This window comes from Chiloscyllium plagiosum, chromosome 6, assembly GCF_004010195.1.
Source record: "Chiloscyllium plagiosum isolate BGI_BamShark_2017 chromosome 6, ASM401019v2, whole genome shotgun sequence".
NCBI classification, from domain to species: domain Eukaryota; kingdom Metazoa; phylum Chordata; class Chondrichthyes; order Orectolobiformes; family Hemiscylliidae; genus Chiloscyllium; species Chiloscyllium plagiosum.
The window spans coordinates 120,006,234-120,023,103 of NC_057715.1; the positions used below are offsets into that span (position 1 = coordinate 120,006,234).

Here is a 16,870-nt window from a genome sequence, read left to right on the forward strand (position 1 = left end):
CACATGGGAGGGAGAGAGAGAGCACATGGGAGAGAGAGAGCACACGGGAGAGAGAGAGCACACGGGTGAGAGACAGCACGCGCGAGAGAGAGAGCATGCAGGAGAGAGAGAGCACAGAGGAGAGAGAGGACAAAGAAAACAAGAAAGAGAGAGAATGAGAGGAGAGAGAGAAAAAAAGTGACAGAGGAGAAGAGAGAGGAGGGAGAGAGACATAGAGGTGGGAAGAGGAGAGAGAATGGTTTGGAGCTCTCTCGTAGAGTTACTGGTCACTTACCTGTGAGTTGGTAGTGATCCTGTTGCTCTCTGTCTAAGGATTGGCTGGTTGTTATGACACCGGTCACTGGGTCAATGGAGAAGCTGTCATCCACCAGCCCTCCATACCTCAGGAGACCATTTAAACCTACAGAGAAAGAAAACACAGCTCAGACTGACAAAGATCAACATTAGAATGGACACAATGGACAAGGTTTACAAAAATAAACATGGAACTGAGTCCCCATCACCCAACCTTCAATCTGTGCCCTCTCGTCACTTTTCCCATCATCCTTCCTGTCATCAACTCCATCATCCACTCCATCCTTAATGGCTACTGCCCAACTGCTCTGCCATCCATCGCTATAAAGTGTTTCAAGGGGTTAGTAAAGGCACACACCAACCCACTCCTCCAAGATTGCCTTGATCCACCACAATTTGCTTACCGTCATAATAGGTCCACAGTAGATACCATCTCCCAAGGTCCTAAACCCATCCCTGGAACATCTGGATACAAGGAAACCTTCATCAGACTCCTATTTATTGACTTTAGTTCCAGCATCAACCCCATAATTCTATCGAAACCCATCTCCAAATTCTGAGACTTAGGACTCTGCTCCCCACCTCTGCAACTAGATCTTCAACTTCCTGACCCACAGACCGCAATCAGTAAGGATAGGCCATAACATCTCCTCCACAATAATCCACAACACCTGTACCCCCGCGAGGCTGTGTATTCAGCCCCATACTATATTTCTTTTACACTTATGACTGTACAGCTAAATTCAGCTCTAATTCCATTTACAAATTTGCTGATGACACCACAGTAGTGGATTAGATCTCAAACAATGATGAGACAGAGTACAGGAAAGAGGTAGACAGCTTAGTGGCATGGTGTAAAGTCAACAATCTCTCCCTCAAAGTCAGCAAAATAAAGGAGCTGGTCATCAACATCATGAAGTGGAGCGGTGTACACTCCTCTATCTGTAACATGCGTGCTGAGGTAGAGATGGTCGAGAGCTTCAAGTTCCTTGGACTAAATATCACCAACAATCTATCCTGGTCCATCCACATCAAAACTACAGTCAAGAAAGCACATCAATGCCACTACTGCCTCAAATTCCAGAGGAACTTCAGCATATTGACAATGACTCAACAATTGTTATGGATGTACCATCCAGCTTGGTATGATAACTGCTTCTCCAAAGAATGCAAGAAATTACAGAGAGTCATGAACACAGCCCAGTCCATCCCACAAACCAACCTACCATCCATTGGCTCTGTGTACACTTCCTGCTGCCTCAGAAAAACGGCCAACGTCATTAAAGAACCCTCCCCACCCCAGTTATACTCTCTTTCATCTGGCAGAAGACATAAAGGTTTGAAAATACCTAACAGAGTCAAGAATTGCTTCCTCCCAGCTGTTATCAGACTTATGAATGGACCTCTTATACATTAGAGTTGGGCTTTCTCTGCACCTTCTCTGTAGCTGTAACACTATATTCTGCATTCTGTTCTATTACCCTGATGTACTTAGGTAAGGAATGACTTGTCTCGATAGCATGCAATACAATACTTTTTAACATGTGACAATAATAAACCAAATCAAATCAACCTCTCTGTCATCCACTCTGTCACCATTAACTCCCTGACCCTCACTCATGCCCGGCTTGACTGCTGATGTATGCAGTGGCTGCTTGGTTACCTTGGTCTCTGTCGGTGGCGTGTATCTTAATGACCTGGGTGCCAGCTGCTTGATTCTCCAGGACACTGGCTTCGTAAAGTTTCTTATCAAATGTTGGTACCTCATCGTTGACATCAATCAACTGAATGTGGAGCAGCTGGATGGCTGAACGCCGGAATGTTCCATGATCTGAGGCCTCAATCGTCAGGTTAATCCAACTCTGCTCTTCGCAATCCAGCTCTTTCACAATGGACAAAGCCCCTGCAGTCAAACAGAAGGGACTATTACTGACCAATCACATTGCTCCCAGGAATACTGCAGGTCAAGGGTTAGGGGTCAGGGTTCCTGGGAATGTATTATTGACATCTGGGATATTGAAGAGTGGGGACAAATGGGGAGATGTCAGTGTGACTGAGAGTTAATGGCAATTGTTGGTGAGTCTCCACATCCTGTAGAACCTGCAACAGTTACTGCAGCTTGAGCTTTGGCTCCGGAATCTACCCACAGCAAATGGACTTTAGTGGTTCAGGGAGGCAGCTAGGGATGGACAATAAATGCTGGCCAATAGCAATGAGGGAGGAGGGTCTCAGCTGTATGGCTGTGGGGGGCACAAATAAGACAAGAGCCATAGTGACAGCAGATTTGACAGTTACAGCAACACAAAGCTGTTTCTGCAGCCACAGACCATAGTATGGTGTGTTGCCTCCTGGTTCCAGCTACAGAGCGCCCTGAAGGTGATTACATGGAGGTTGTGATACACGTCGGTATCAATGATATTGGCATAAAGATGGATATGGTCCTGCAATCAGAATCTGGGGAGCAAGTAGGATCTCAAATGTAGTAATCTCTAGATCACTTTGAGTGCCTTGTGCAGGAAATGCAGGAATACGAGGGTAAGGCAAATGAATATGTGGCTGGAAAGGGTGCAGGAGGAAAGACTTCCAGTTCCTGGGAGAGCTGGGACTGGCTCAGGGGAAGATGGCACCTGTACAAGCCAGGCAGGTTACACCTGAATACAGCTGAGAGTGAGGTGCTTTCAGAACCGGTGCTTGTGCTACAGGAGGGGGTTTAAATGAGGTGAGGGCACTGTAATCAGGAGAGAGAGGAAGGGAGTAATACCAGGTGCTCAAAATAGAGGGCAGATAGCACTAGACCTGAGAGCAGTGAGTTAACCACCTGTAGCAGGATGTGCTCACTGAATAAGACAGGAGGCACTACCAGACCTGGCTTTTGGGAATGAAGTGGATTGAGTGGATCAGGATTAGAGAAAGAAGTTAGATTTGAGAAAAGGTGAGAGGGGAAAGATTTAAAAGGGACCTAAAGGGCAACTTTTTCACGCAGAGGGTGGTGTGCGTATGGAACGAGCTGCCAGAGGAAGTAGTGGAGGCCGGTTACTACATTTAAAAGGCATCTGGATAGGACTATGAAGAGGAAGAGTTTGGAGTGGCCAAGTGCTAGCAAATGGGACTAGATTAGGTTGGGATATCTGGTTGACATGGATGAGATGGATTGAAGGGTGTGTTTCAATGCTGCACATCTCTATGACTCGATTACTCTAAAAGCAGAAAGAGAAGTAGTAGAAAAGTAGAACACAAGAATATAAGACAGACCAGAATCAGCAGAATCAATGAGCTCTTGGAATGCACATCCCATTGACAACTAACCTGATGGCTGGAACACACAAACGTAGGTCAATGGGTATGAGTGAATTGTCAGAGATGTAGCTGAGATTGGCAACTGTATATCTAATACTTTCTACGTTTAGGAGAGAGAAATGAACAGGAAAAGGAAGTGAGGTAACACTTCTCATGTGGACAACATCAGGACATGATTGAGGGACCATAGTCCATGGAGGAGCACTTAACAAGAAGGACCATAGAGCTGAATACATTTTCTCTATTTATTCATCTTTCTGCCTTTTTATTCTATGTTTTGGGGTTTTTTTTGCGTTTTAAGATGGCGCTGGAGGGTGACGACATTATACAATACTTTTTACTGTATTTTGTAACAAAATATATGTGACAATAAATAAATCAAAACAAATCTTAACCACTTTATCCACTTGAGTTGCCAGTTATGGACTTGCACCCCATTATCCCCACAGTCCCCTCCAGACTGATCTCAAGACTGTGATTTTAGTCTTGACTCCGCCCTCTGCAACTGGATCCTCAGCTTCCTGACCCACAGACTGCAATCAGTGAAGATAGACAACTGAATCTCCTCCACAATAACCCTCAACACTGGAGCCCCCAAGGATGCTTTCTCAGCCCCCTGCTGTACTCCCTGTGTTGCCAAATTCCGAAAGAACGCTATCTACAAGTTTGCTCAATGACACCAAATGGTAGGATGGCTATGAAACTATGCTGAGTCAGAAAACAGAAAAGAGATAGAGGGCTTGGTGACGTGGTACAATGAGAACAACCCCTCTCTCAACATCGGCAAAACTAAAAAACTGATCGTTAACTTCAGGAAAAAAGTAGGACACCCCCCCCCCCCTATCTACATCGACGGAGCTGAGGTGGAGAGGGTGGAGAGCAGCAAATTCCTCAGGGGGAGTTGAAGTGTTCAGCCATGGAGTTGGTGGGTGCAGGTGTCACAGAGATGTTCTCTGAAACGATCCCCAAGTTGGCACCCTATGTCCCCGATGTAGAGGAGACCACGTCGGGTGTAACGGATACAGTAGATGACACTGGTAGAGATCCAGGTAAATTTGTAACAGATGTGGAAGGATCCCTTGGGGCCTTGGACGGAGGTGAGGGGAGTGATGTGGGCGCAGGTTTTGCACTTCCTGCGGTGGCAGGGGAAGGTACCTGGAGTGGGGTGTAATCTGGTGGTGGGGGGAGTGGATCTGACAAGGGAGTTGTGGAGGGAATGGTCTCGCCAGAACGTTGACAGGGGTGGGGAGGGAAATATATCCCTGGTGGTGGGGTCTGTTTGTAGGTGGCAGAAGTGGCAGAGGATGATGCTGCCTGGCCGAAGTGGTCCTCACCCTTAACAACTTCTCCTTCCAATCCTCCCACTTCCTCCAGATGAAAGGGGTAGCCATGGGCACCCGTATGGGCCCCAGCTCTGCCTGTCTCTTTGTCGGCTACGTGGAACAGTCCATCTTCCGTAGTTACACCGGCACCACTCCCCACACCTTCCTCCACTACACTGATGACTGCATCAGCGCCACCTCGTGCTCCCATGAGGACGTTGAACAGTTCATCAACTTCATCAACACATTCCACCCCGACCTTAAATTCACCTGGACCATCTCTGACACCTCCCTCCCCTTCCTAGACCTCTCCATCTCCATTAATGGTGACCGACTCAACACGGCCATCTACTACAAACCCACCAACTCCCACAGCGACCTGGACTACACTCCCTCCCACCTTACCTCCTGTAAAACTGCCATCTCGTATTCCCAATTCCTCAGCTTCCACTGCATCTGTTCCCAGGATGACTAATTCTGCCTTAGAACATCACAGATGGCCTCCTTCTTCCAAGATCGCAATTTACCTTCCCACATGATTGATGATGCCCTCCAGCGCATCTCCTCCACTTCCTGCACCTCTGCCCTCAAATCCCATCCCTCCAACGCAACAAGGACAGAATCCCCCTGGTCCTCACCTTCCATCCACCAACCTCTGGATACATCACATCATGTTCTGCCACTTCCGCCACCTACAAACAGACCCCACCACTAGGGATATACTTCCCTCCCCACCCCTATCAGCGTTCCGGAGAGATCATTCCCTCCACAACTCCCTTGTCAGATCCACTCCCCCCACCAGACTACAGTTATCCATACTGTTCAGTAACAACGTTGATAATAGCATAAACAGTCAAATATCCAAATTGCTGATGACACAAAATTGGGCTGCTTTGTAAACTGTTGACGACAGCATGAAATTACAGCAGGATATTGATAGATTAGACAAATGGGCAGAGCTGTGGCTGATGGATTTTTGTATTAGCAAGTGTGAGATTATCCATTTCAGACCAAGAAAGGGTCGATCAGAGTATTTTTCAGAAGCACAAAGTTAAATGCAGTGGATATCCAATCCGATTTTGGAGTTCAGCTGCATATCTCTTTAAAATGCCATGGAACAGATGCAGAAAATAATAAAGAAAACTAATGGAATTCTGGGCCTTCACATCTAAAAGGCTGGAATATAGCAATTCAAACATTATAAAGCAGTTATACAAAACCCTGGTCAGACCTCACTCAGAGTACTATGGGCAGACCGGGGCACCACTCCTGAGGATGGATAGATTGGTTCTGGAGGGAGTTCAGCGCAGGTTTACAAGAATGATACCTGGACTTCAGGGGTTAGGTTATGAGGAGAGATTAGAAAAATGAGGCATGGCTTCTCTTGAATTTAGAAGGTTGAAGGTTGATCTAATCAAGGTCTTCAGGATATTACCAGGAAGAGACAGGCTTAATTTAGATAAACTATTTCCACTGGTTGAAGATTCTAGAACCTGATTTTGAGTCAGGTTATTCGGGAGATTTGTTCAAAAGCACTTCAATATACAAACAGCAAAAGAACAGAAGAGAAGTGCTGTACAGGAACAGGCCCTTCGGCCGTCTAGGCCTGTGCTGATCATCTTACCTCAACTAAACTAAAAAACAAACCTTCTGTCCTTGTTTGGTCCATATCCCTCTATTCCCTCCCTATTCATATAACCATCCAGATGCCTCTTAAATGTCACCAATGTGCCTGCTTCCATCACCTCTTCTGGCAATGTGTTCCAGACTCCTCCCACTCTCTGCATGAAAAACTTCCCTAGCACATCTCCCTTAAACTTTTCCCCTCTCACCTTGAACCTGTGCCCTCTTGTAATTGAAACTCCAATTCTGGGAAAAAAGCCATTGACTCTCCACCCTGTCAATGCCTCTCATAATTTTGTAGCCATCTGTCAGGTCTCCTTTTTCCAGTGGAAACAATCCCAGTCTTTTTAACCTTTCCTTATAGCCAATCTGGTCCTTGAGACAGACAACAACCTGATGAAACTTCTCTGCACTCTCTCCAAAGCTTCCACGTCCTTCTGGTAGTAATACCCCAAATGCAGCCTAACAAGAATATTATATCACTGCAACATGGTTCGCCAACTCCTGTACTCCATGCCCCGGCTGATGAAGGCAAAGATAGCCACCTGTGTTCCCACTTTTAGGAACTGTGGACCTGCATGCTCAGATCTGTCTGTGTGTTAATGTTCCTCAGGGTTCTGCCATTTACAGTATAATTCACACCTAAATTAAAGAGTCATGGAGGTTTGGAATTCTCTTCCTTAAAGAGTGGTCAATGTTCATTTAATTGTTAAATTTAAATCTGAGATAGACAAATGTTTATTAAACAAAGGATATGGGCCCAAGACAGGCATAAAACATGGCCACAGATCAGCCATGATGTTATTGAATTGCAGGACAGGCTTGAGGGGTTGAATGTCCTACTAGACCATAAGACCATAAGACATTGGAGCAAACATTAGGCCGTTCAGCCCATCAAGTCTGCTCCACTCCATTCAATCATGACTGATAGGTTTCTCAATTCCATTCTCCTGCTTTCTCCCTATAACCCTTGATCTCCTTGATACACAAGAACCTATTTATCTCAGTCCTAAATATAATCAATGGCCTGGCCTCCACAGCCTTCTGTGGCAATGAATTCCACAGGTTCACCACTGTCTGGCTGAAGTAGTTTCTCCTTATCTCTGTTCTAAAGGGTCTTCCCTTTACTCGAAGGCTGTTCCCTCGAGTCCTAGTCTCCAATGGAAACGTCTTCCCAACATTCAAGCTGTCCAGGCCATTCATATTCTGTAAGTTTCAATTAGATCCCCCCCCCTCATCCTTCTAAAATCCATCGAGTATAGACCTAGAGTCCTCAAACGTTCCTCATATGTTAAAATTTTCATTCCTGGGACCATTCTCATGAACCTCCTCTGAACATGCTGCGGGGCCAAAACTCATGTTCCGATTTTCCTAATTCAGAGGTGACAGAAAGCAAAAGAGAAAAATATAAATAGAGGAAATGATAACTGGACCATGACAGGAAAGGATAGAAAGTATAAACCTTAGTGCAAGCCAGTAAATAAGATGAGAATTTACAAAGAGTAAAAGGATTAAACTAAAGGCTCTGTATCTGAATGCAGTCAGCAATGGATGCACTGAGAGTGTAAATACAGATGAAAATATAGAGTCCAAGTAGAAACAAACTTACAAACAAAATAAATGAATAGGCCAATGGCTGATCTGATTTTAACCTCAACTCTACATTCCTGAAAACCTCCAATCATCTTTCAGCCCCTCAGTAATGAAGAGTCTCATGTTGTGGAATAGAAACAGACCATTTGGCTCTTTGATAATCCCTTTCTAAACTAATTTGACCTAACTAAATCTCACTCTCCTACCCACCCCTATAATCCTTTAATAATCTTTTCTGAAAATAAACAACTATGTAAATTCATCTGATGGGCCTGCACAGAGGTGTCATTATAGGAGCAGGTGCAACCTGAATTAAAATCTCCTGGCTCAGAAATAAATTCACTCCCAACGTGTCACAACAGCCTCAAATGAATAAGTACAATCTGATAGCAATTACAGAGACATGGCTCAATATTGGGGTAGCAGGTTCACTTGAGGATTTCAAATTAAATGAGATGGTAATGTGAAGAGGGAATGTGCAGGGCCATGGGGAGAAGGCAGGGGAATGGTTTAAGGTGAATTACTCATCCAGTCAGTGGGACATGATGGGCCGAATGGCATCCTCCTGTGACAATTCTGTGAATGATAGTGTAGTTTGATGTAAATTGAAGGCCATTAGAGGTAATTGGGGTTACTGAAAGGGCATCAGGCATCATTGGTGATCTCTCTGAAAGATGGTCCTCAACTACTTACCTGTTGTTGGATTGAGTCGTAACTTGTTAGCCCCCAATCCAGATTTGATCCGGTAACTGAGCCTGCTGTTCTCTCCCAGGTCAGCATCCTGGGCAACGATGTAAGAGATGATATTACTAATGGGCTGGTCCTCCATGACCTGGAGCACTGATGGAGACAGGAACTGGGGCTCATTGTCATTTTCATCAGTCACAAAAACACGGACTGTTACAGCTGAGGATTTCCGCTGGGATCTCTCCACTGTTTGGTCCATGGCTTGTACCACCAGCAGGAAGAATGGAGTGGTCTCCCGGTCAATAACTGCTGCTGCTGTCAGTGTTCCGGTCATGGAGTCAATGTGGAGGAAGTTCCCAGGGGGTGTTTGCTGGAGGAGAGTGTATTGGACCTGGCTGTTGGGACCACTTCCATCTTTATCAACTGCCTGGAAGGTGTAGATGGAGGTACCAACTGCTGCATTCTCATTGATGACTAGAGTGATGGGGTCCTCAGCAAACTGTGGTGCATATTCATTGCGATCCTCAATATTGATGTCGACGATGGCGAGAGTGCTATGGGGGAGAGCTGTACTCAGGTCATCAACTGCAATCTCCAGTTGGTAATGTGATCCCAATTCGTAATCCAGCTCCTGGGCCAAGTAAATTTTACCTGTGAATCTGTCCACAACAAATCTCCCATCCACGTCTGTTCCACCCACCAGGGTATATGTCACCTGCCCATTGGCACGACTCGATTGATCCTGGGAGACCACTGAACCAATGATAGAGCCTGGGGCCTTCCCTTCCATAGAACTGAAGGTAAATGAGTTGCTGCCAGACTGAGGCAGGCTGTTGGCTGAGCTCAGTACCTAAAGGGTGAAACACATTGGGGTTAGGAGATAACCACTGCAGGGCAATTAGATAAACCTGTGACAGGACACTGTGCTAATGGAGTGAGGTGAGACCCTGGGAAAGGAGCAAGCTCATCTTCTGCAGGGACACAAATCACTGGAGTAGGACTTCTTTCCCACCCCCTGCCTCCAGACCTGAACACCTGAACACATCCTTCCCTAACCCCTGAAGTAAATGTGAAGTTATTCGCTTTGGGAGGAAGGCAGATTATTATCTGAATGGCTATAAACTGAGAGAGATGAAAGTGCAACAAGACCTGAGTGTCCTCTACACCAGTCACTGAAGGTAAGCACTGCAGGTGCAGCAGGAGGTGAAGAAGGCAAATGGTATTTTGGCCTTCACAGCGAGAGGATTCAAGTAATGGAGCAGGGATGCCTTTCTGCAACTGCATTATCGCTGGAGTCTGGATTGTTAATCCAAAGACCCAGATAATGTCCTGGGGACCTGGGTTGAATCCCACCATGGCAGATGGTGGAATTTGAACCCACAGCAATGTGGTTGACTCTTAACTGCAGTCTGGGCAATTAGGGAGGGGCAATAAATGCTGGCCCAGCCAGCGATGCCCATATCCTGAGAATGAATAAAAGAAACAGTTGGCCTTGTTTGGAATCATCTGTGTGTTCCTGCCTAAGATCTGGTTCATACATCAACAGTGAACATTCTGGATGCTGAAACAATTCATTTTCACACCAACTGGGAAAAGTATGTTCACCTGGACATGGATAGCGAGCGACGTGGTCTGGGGTGGATGCCCACGGTCACTGGCCAGAGCTGTCAACTCGTACTCATGTCTCTCGAGCCTGTACAACACTGTGGCTGTCCGGAGTTCACCAGAGGTTGGGTGAAGAGAGAAAAGCTGGGCCCAGGGTCCTAGAGACAGAGAGAGAGAGACAGAGAGGGAGATGAATTAACATGATATAGGAACATCAGAAGCTTGCTTTCCATGATGGAGAGAGAGACATCACATTCCCCTTCAAGTAACAAAGAATCAAGATGGGTCACGCTGCCCTTTCAGGATGTGCCATTTGATTGGATTATGGTTTTTCTGTATCTTGGTATGTTTTACCCTCACATCAAAAAATTATAGAAACCAGAGAAGTGTGTTACAGCACATTCAACCCATTGTTTATGTGCTGGCTAAATAAATTAGCTGCCCATTCTCACTTTCTAGCACAGCTCCATAACAGGCTCCAGTTCTTCAGGGACTGATCCAAACTCCTTTTAAATGAGTTGAGGGTTTCTGCGTCAACCACCAAACTGAGCAATTAATTTCAGACATTTACCATTCTCTGGGGGAAGAATACATTCCTTGTGTCTTTTCTAATTCTTCCACCAATCATCCAAAGGATTCTGGGTATTCCAACATGGAGGATGGGAAAACATTGTGGCTGTAAGAGCTGTTCCTTTTTTGAGGTATTTTAGGTGTCGGAGCTGATTTCCTTAAATTCCAGGCGCAGTTATTATTGTTTTATAAGGAGTTGCATTGTTTTGGAACTTTGAGGAAACAAATCAAAATAACAGCACTTTAAAAAGGAGGACGAGAGACCAAGGTAGAGATCACATGGTCAGTGAGGGAGAGAGAGAAAGTAACCTACACTGCTGTCTGACCCAGCAGTGAATGTGCACAGTTACTGCCTTTGCTGTTTGAGTTCAAGTATCTCTGGACATCAGAGTGCGCCTGGGAAAAATGAACAAACAGCGAAATTCACAGCTGACCTTTGAGAACCTGTGTAAGAGAGTTCACAGCACAGAAACAGATGAAAGCATAGTTTTTACCAGTAAACTTGCTTTTTTTGTGTAAATCTACAATAGTGACTAGAGGAGTCCTTTTTGGTTATATGTTTTACTGAGAACTGTCTCCTGATTAAAATGTAAAATTATAAAACATAGGTCCTAAGCTAGCCTGAGCAGTAAGACTATGGTATTTTCTGGGTCCAGAGATTGTTAAAACGCAAAGAAGGCCTTTAATAGAGTGATGCATTCTTCCTGTCAGATGTGGGAGTTTACGGAGGGTTTTCATGTTACTGATGATTATGTCTGCAGAAAGTGTCTTTGGTTATGAATCTTATTGGATCACATGAATCAGTTGGAGCAGCAGAGGCAATGAGAAATTTACAGGAGCTAGGAGGTGTGATGGATAGTGGTTATAGGAAGGGAGACAAATGCAGATGCAGTCAGGTAGATGGGTTACCTCCAGGAAAGCTAAGAGAGGGAGGCAGGTGGTGCAGGAGTCTTCTGTGGCTATCCCCATCTCAAGCAAGTACGCTGTTTTGGAAAATTTAGGGGGTGATGGACTCTCAGGGGACTGTAGCACAAACAGCCAAGTTTCTGATATCAAGATAGGCTCTAATGTAATGAGGAATTTGTCGGGTTCCAAGCGATCGATTGTGGTAGAGGACTCTCTAGTCAGAGGCACAGACAGATGTTTCTGTGGCCAACGAGACATCAGAATGGTGTGTTGTTTCCCTGGTGCCAGGATCAAGGATGTCTCGGAGAGAGTGCAAAATGTTTTCAAAGAGAGAGAGTTAGGCAGGAATTAAAGGAGATCCTCAAAAGTAATTATATCTGGATTACTCCCGGTGCTACGAGATAGCGAGAGCAGGAATAGGAGGGTAGAACAGATGAATGCATGGCTGAGGAGCTGGTATATCGGAGAAGGATTCACATTTTTGGATCAATGGAATCTCTTCTGGGATAGAAATGACCTGTACAAAAAGGACGGATTGCATCTGAATTGGAAGGGGACTAATATAATGGCAGGGAGATTTGCTATAGCCGCTTGGGAGGATTTAAACTAGTAAGGTGGGGGTGGGGAAGCCCAGGGAGATAGTGAGGAAAGAGATCAATCTGAGACTGGTACAGTTGGGAAAAAGAACAAGTCAAACAGTCAGAGCATGCAGGGACAAAGCAGAGAATGAAGTAATTTAAACTGCATTTATTTCAATGCAAGAGGCCCAACAGGGAAAGCAGATGAGCTCAGAGCATGGTTAGGAACATGGGACTGGGATATCATAGCAATTACAGGAATATGGCTCAGGGATGGGCAGGACTGGCAGCTTAATGTTTCAGGAGACAAATGCAGAGAAAGTGAGGACTGCAGATGCTGGAGATCAGAGCTGAAAAACGTGTTGCTGGAAAAGCGCAGCAGGTCAGGCAGCATCAAAGGAGCAGGAGGAATCATTCCTGAAGAAGGGCTTATGCCCGAAATGTCGATTCTCCTGCTCCTTTGATGCTGCCTGACCTGCTGTGCTTTTCCAGCAACACATTTTTCAGCTCAGGATACAAATGCTACAGGAAGGATAGAAGGGGAGGCAAGAGAGGAGGGGGAGTGGCATTATTTGATAAGGGACAACACTATGTTATACTTAGGGAGGATAGGTCCAGGGAAGTTATTTGGGTAGAATTGAGAAATACGAAAGGGATGATCGCCATATTAGGATTGTACTATAGACCCCCCCCCAGTAGTCAGCAGGAAATTGAGAAACAAATTTGTAAGGAGATCTCAGTTATCTGTAAGAATATTAGGGTGGTTATGGTGGGGGATTTAAAGTTTCCAAACATAGAGTGGGACTGCCATAGTGTTAAGTGTTTAGATGGAGAGGAATTTGTTAAGTGTGTACAATACAATTTTCCGATTCAGTATGTGGATGTACCTACTCGAGAAGGTGCAAAGCTTGGCCAACTCTTGGGAAATAAGGCAGGGCAGGTGACTGAGGTGTCAGTGGGGGAGCACTTGGGGGCCAGCGACCATAATTCTATTAGGTTGAAAATAGTGATGGAAAAGGATAGACCAGATCTAAAAGTTAAAGTTCTAAATTGGAGGAAGGCTAATTTTGACGGTATTAGGCAAGAACTTTCAAAAGCTGATTGGAGGCAGATGTTCGCAGGTAAAGGGACGGCTGGAAAATGAAACAGAGTATGTTCCTATTAGGGCAAAAGGCAAGGCTGGGTAGGTGTAGGGAATGCTGGATGACTGAAGAAATTGAGGTTTTGGTTAAGAAGAAGAAGGAAGCATATATCAGGTATCAACAGCAGAGATCGAATGGGGCGGCACGGTGGCTCAGTGGTTAACACTGCTGCCTCACAGCACCAGGGATCCGGGTTCAATTCCAGCCTCGGGCGACTGTCTGTGTGGAGTTTGCACGTTCTCCCTGTGTTTGTGTTGGTTTCCTCCCACAGTCCAAAGATGTGCAGGTCAGGTGAATTGGCCATGCTAAATTGCCCATAATGTTAGGTGCATTAGTCAGAGGGAAATGGGTCTGGGTGGGTTACTCTTCTGAGGGTCGGTGTGGACTGGTTGGGCTGAAGGGCCTGTTTCCACACTGTAGGGAATCTAATCTAATCCTTAGAAGAGTATAAAGGCAGTAGAAGTATACTTAAGAGGGAAATCAGGAGGGTAATAAGGGGACATAAGATAGCTTTGGCAAGTAAGGTTAAGGAGAGTCTAAAGAGTTTTTACAAATACATTAAGGACAAAAGGGTAACTAGGGAGAAAATATCCCTCAAAGAACAGCAAGGCAGTCTTTGTGTGGAGCCACAGGAGATGTGGGAGATTATTTTGCACAGTGTTTTCTGTGAGAAGGGCATGGAAGATATCGAATGTGGAGAAATAGCTGGTGACATCTTGAAAACGTACATATTACAGAGGAGGAGGTGCGTGATGTCTTAAAACGAATAAAAGTGGATAAATCTGCAGGACCTGATCAGAACTCTGTGGGAAGTTAGAGAAGAGGTTGTTGGGCCCCAGCAATATTTGTATCAACGATAGTCACATGTGATATGCCAGAAGACTGGAGGTTGGCTAATGTGGTGCCTCTGTTTAATAAAGATTGAAAGGAAAAGCCAGGAAACTAAGAATGGTGAGTCTGACATCAGTAGTGGGCAAATTTCATAGAATCCCTACAGTGTGAATGTAGGCCATTTGGCCCATCAAGTCCACACTGACCCTCCAAAGAGTATCCTGCCCCCTACCTCTGCATTCCCATGGCTAAACCCACCTAGCCTACACACTATGGGTAATTTAGCATGGCCAATCTACTTAGCCTACACATCTTTGGACTAGGGGACGAAACCAGAATACCAGGTGGAAATCCACGCAGACACAGTGAGAATGTGCAAACTCCACACAGACAGTTGTCAACAAGTTGTTGGAAGGAATCCTGAGGGACAGAATTTATATGTATTTGGAAGGGCAAGGACTGATTAAGGAGAGTCAACATGGCTATGTGTGTGGGAAATCATGTCTCAAGAACTTGATTGAGGTTTTTGAAGGAGTAACAAAGAGGATTGATGAGGGCAGAGCGGTGGACATGATCCATATAGACTTCAGTAAGGCGTTCAACAAACTTCCTCATGGGAGACTGGTTAGCAAGGTTATATCTTATGGAATACAGGGAGAACTAGCCATTTGGATACAGAATTGGCTCAAAGGTAGAAGACAGAGGGCGGTGGTGGTGGATGGTTGCTTTTCAGACTGGAGGCCTGTGACCAGTGGAGTGTCACAAGGATCGGTGCTGAGTGCACTACTTTTCAGCATTTATATAAATTATTTGGATGTGAACATTGGAGGTATAGTTAGTAAGTTTGGAGATGACACCAAAATTGGAGGTGTAGTGGACAGTGAAGAGGGTTACCTTAGAGTACAACAGGATCTTGACCAGATGGGCCAATGGGCTGAGAAGTGGCAGATGGAGTTTAATTTAGATAAATGTGAGGTGCTGCATTTTGGGAAAGCAAATCTTAGCAGGACTTATACATTTAATGGTAAGGTCCTAGGGAGTGTTGCTGAACAAAGAGACCTTGGAGTGCAGGTTCATAGCTCCTTAAAAGTGGAGTTGCAGATAGATAGGATAGTGCTGGGCTATTTCCCTAGAGTGTCAGAGGCTGAGGTTTTTATAGAGGTTTTTAAAATCACGAGAGGCATGGATAGAAAAATAGGTATTTTCTCTGGGGTAGGGGATTCCAGAACTAGAGACCATAGGTTTAGGGTGAGACGGGAAAAATATAAAAGAGACCTATGGGACAACGTTTTCACGCAGAGGATGGTGTGTGTATGGAATGAGCTGCCAGAGGAAGTGATGGAGGCTGGTACAATTGCAATGTTTAAAAGGCATCTGGAAGGGTATATGTATGGGAAGGGTTTGGAGGGATATGGGCCAGGTGCTGGCAGGTTGGACTAGATTGGGTTGGGATATCTGGTTGGCATGGATGGGTTGGACCGAAGGATCTGTTTCCATGCTGTACAGCTCTGTGTCCCCTGATAATTTTCCTCTGTTAATTCTATGTAAGCTCCTCATTATATTGTACACCTCAATTTAAGCCATCCCTGAGACTCCTCTGTTCTAAGGAAAATAACCCGAGTTTCTCCAAGCTTTCCTCATAGCGACAGTGTTTAAGTCCTGACATCATTCTTGTAAAACTCCTCTGGACTCTCTCCAGACTAATTCCATCTTTCCTGAAAGGGGTTGTGACCAGAACTGTACACAGAACTCCAGCTTTGGCTGAGCCAATGTCTTATATAGTTCCAACACTTAATCCCTGCTGTTGGATTCAAACATTCCTTATGCCTTCTTTACCACCGTATCAACCTGTCCTTATTTTCCCCAGGGCCCTGGGGAGATGGATTTTCACTTCCTCTCTCCCTCTCAGTACACTCCCGTTTATTGTATATTCCCTTGCTGTGTATGACCTCTCCAAATGCTTAACCTCACAGTTAACTCTGAACTGAATTCCATTTGCTACTTTTCCACCCCTCTATCAAACCATTGACATCATCACCCTCTTCACTATCAATGATCCTGCCAATTTTTATATCATCTTCAAATTTCAAAAGCATGCCTCTCGCAGTCAACTTTAAATCGTTAATGAATCCCACAACCAGCAGGGATGCAACATGGTGGAACGTCTCCTGTGGAACTTTTGTACAAACATCTTTCCAAACACACACACCCACAAAAACTCACCAAACACACCCACACAAACTCACCAAACACACCCACACAAACACACCAAACACACCAACACAAACACACCAAACACACCAACACAAACACACCAAACACACCAACACAAACACACCAAACAGACCAACATAAACACACCAACACAAACAAACCAAACACACCAACACAAACAAACCAAACACACCAACACAAACACACC

General features: G+C 45.1%; 1 protein-coding gene across 1 annotated transcript in view; it reads right to left on the bottom strand.

The window, feature by feature from the left end:
• LOC122551097 (protocadherin-16-like) overlaps positions 1 to 16,870 on the bottom strand; it is a 152,359-nt gene that overhangs the window by 50,339 nt on the left and 85,150 nt on the right. Inside the window, exons 9-12 of the mRNA XM_043692741.1 lie at positions 10,422 to 10,579; positions 8,823 to 9,666; positions 1,958 to 2,197; positions 275 to 400 (exon numbers count right to left, since the gene is read on the bottom strand). Coding sequence (XP_043548676.1) covers positions 275 to 400; positions 1,958 to 2,197; positions 8,823 to 9,666; positions 10,422 to 10,579 — 1,368 coding nt within the window. The remainder of the gene's footprint in view (positions 1 to 274; positions 401 to 1,957; positions 2,198 to 8,822; positions 9,667 to 10,421; positions 10,580 to 16,870) is intronic.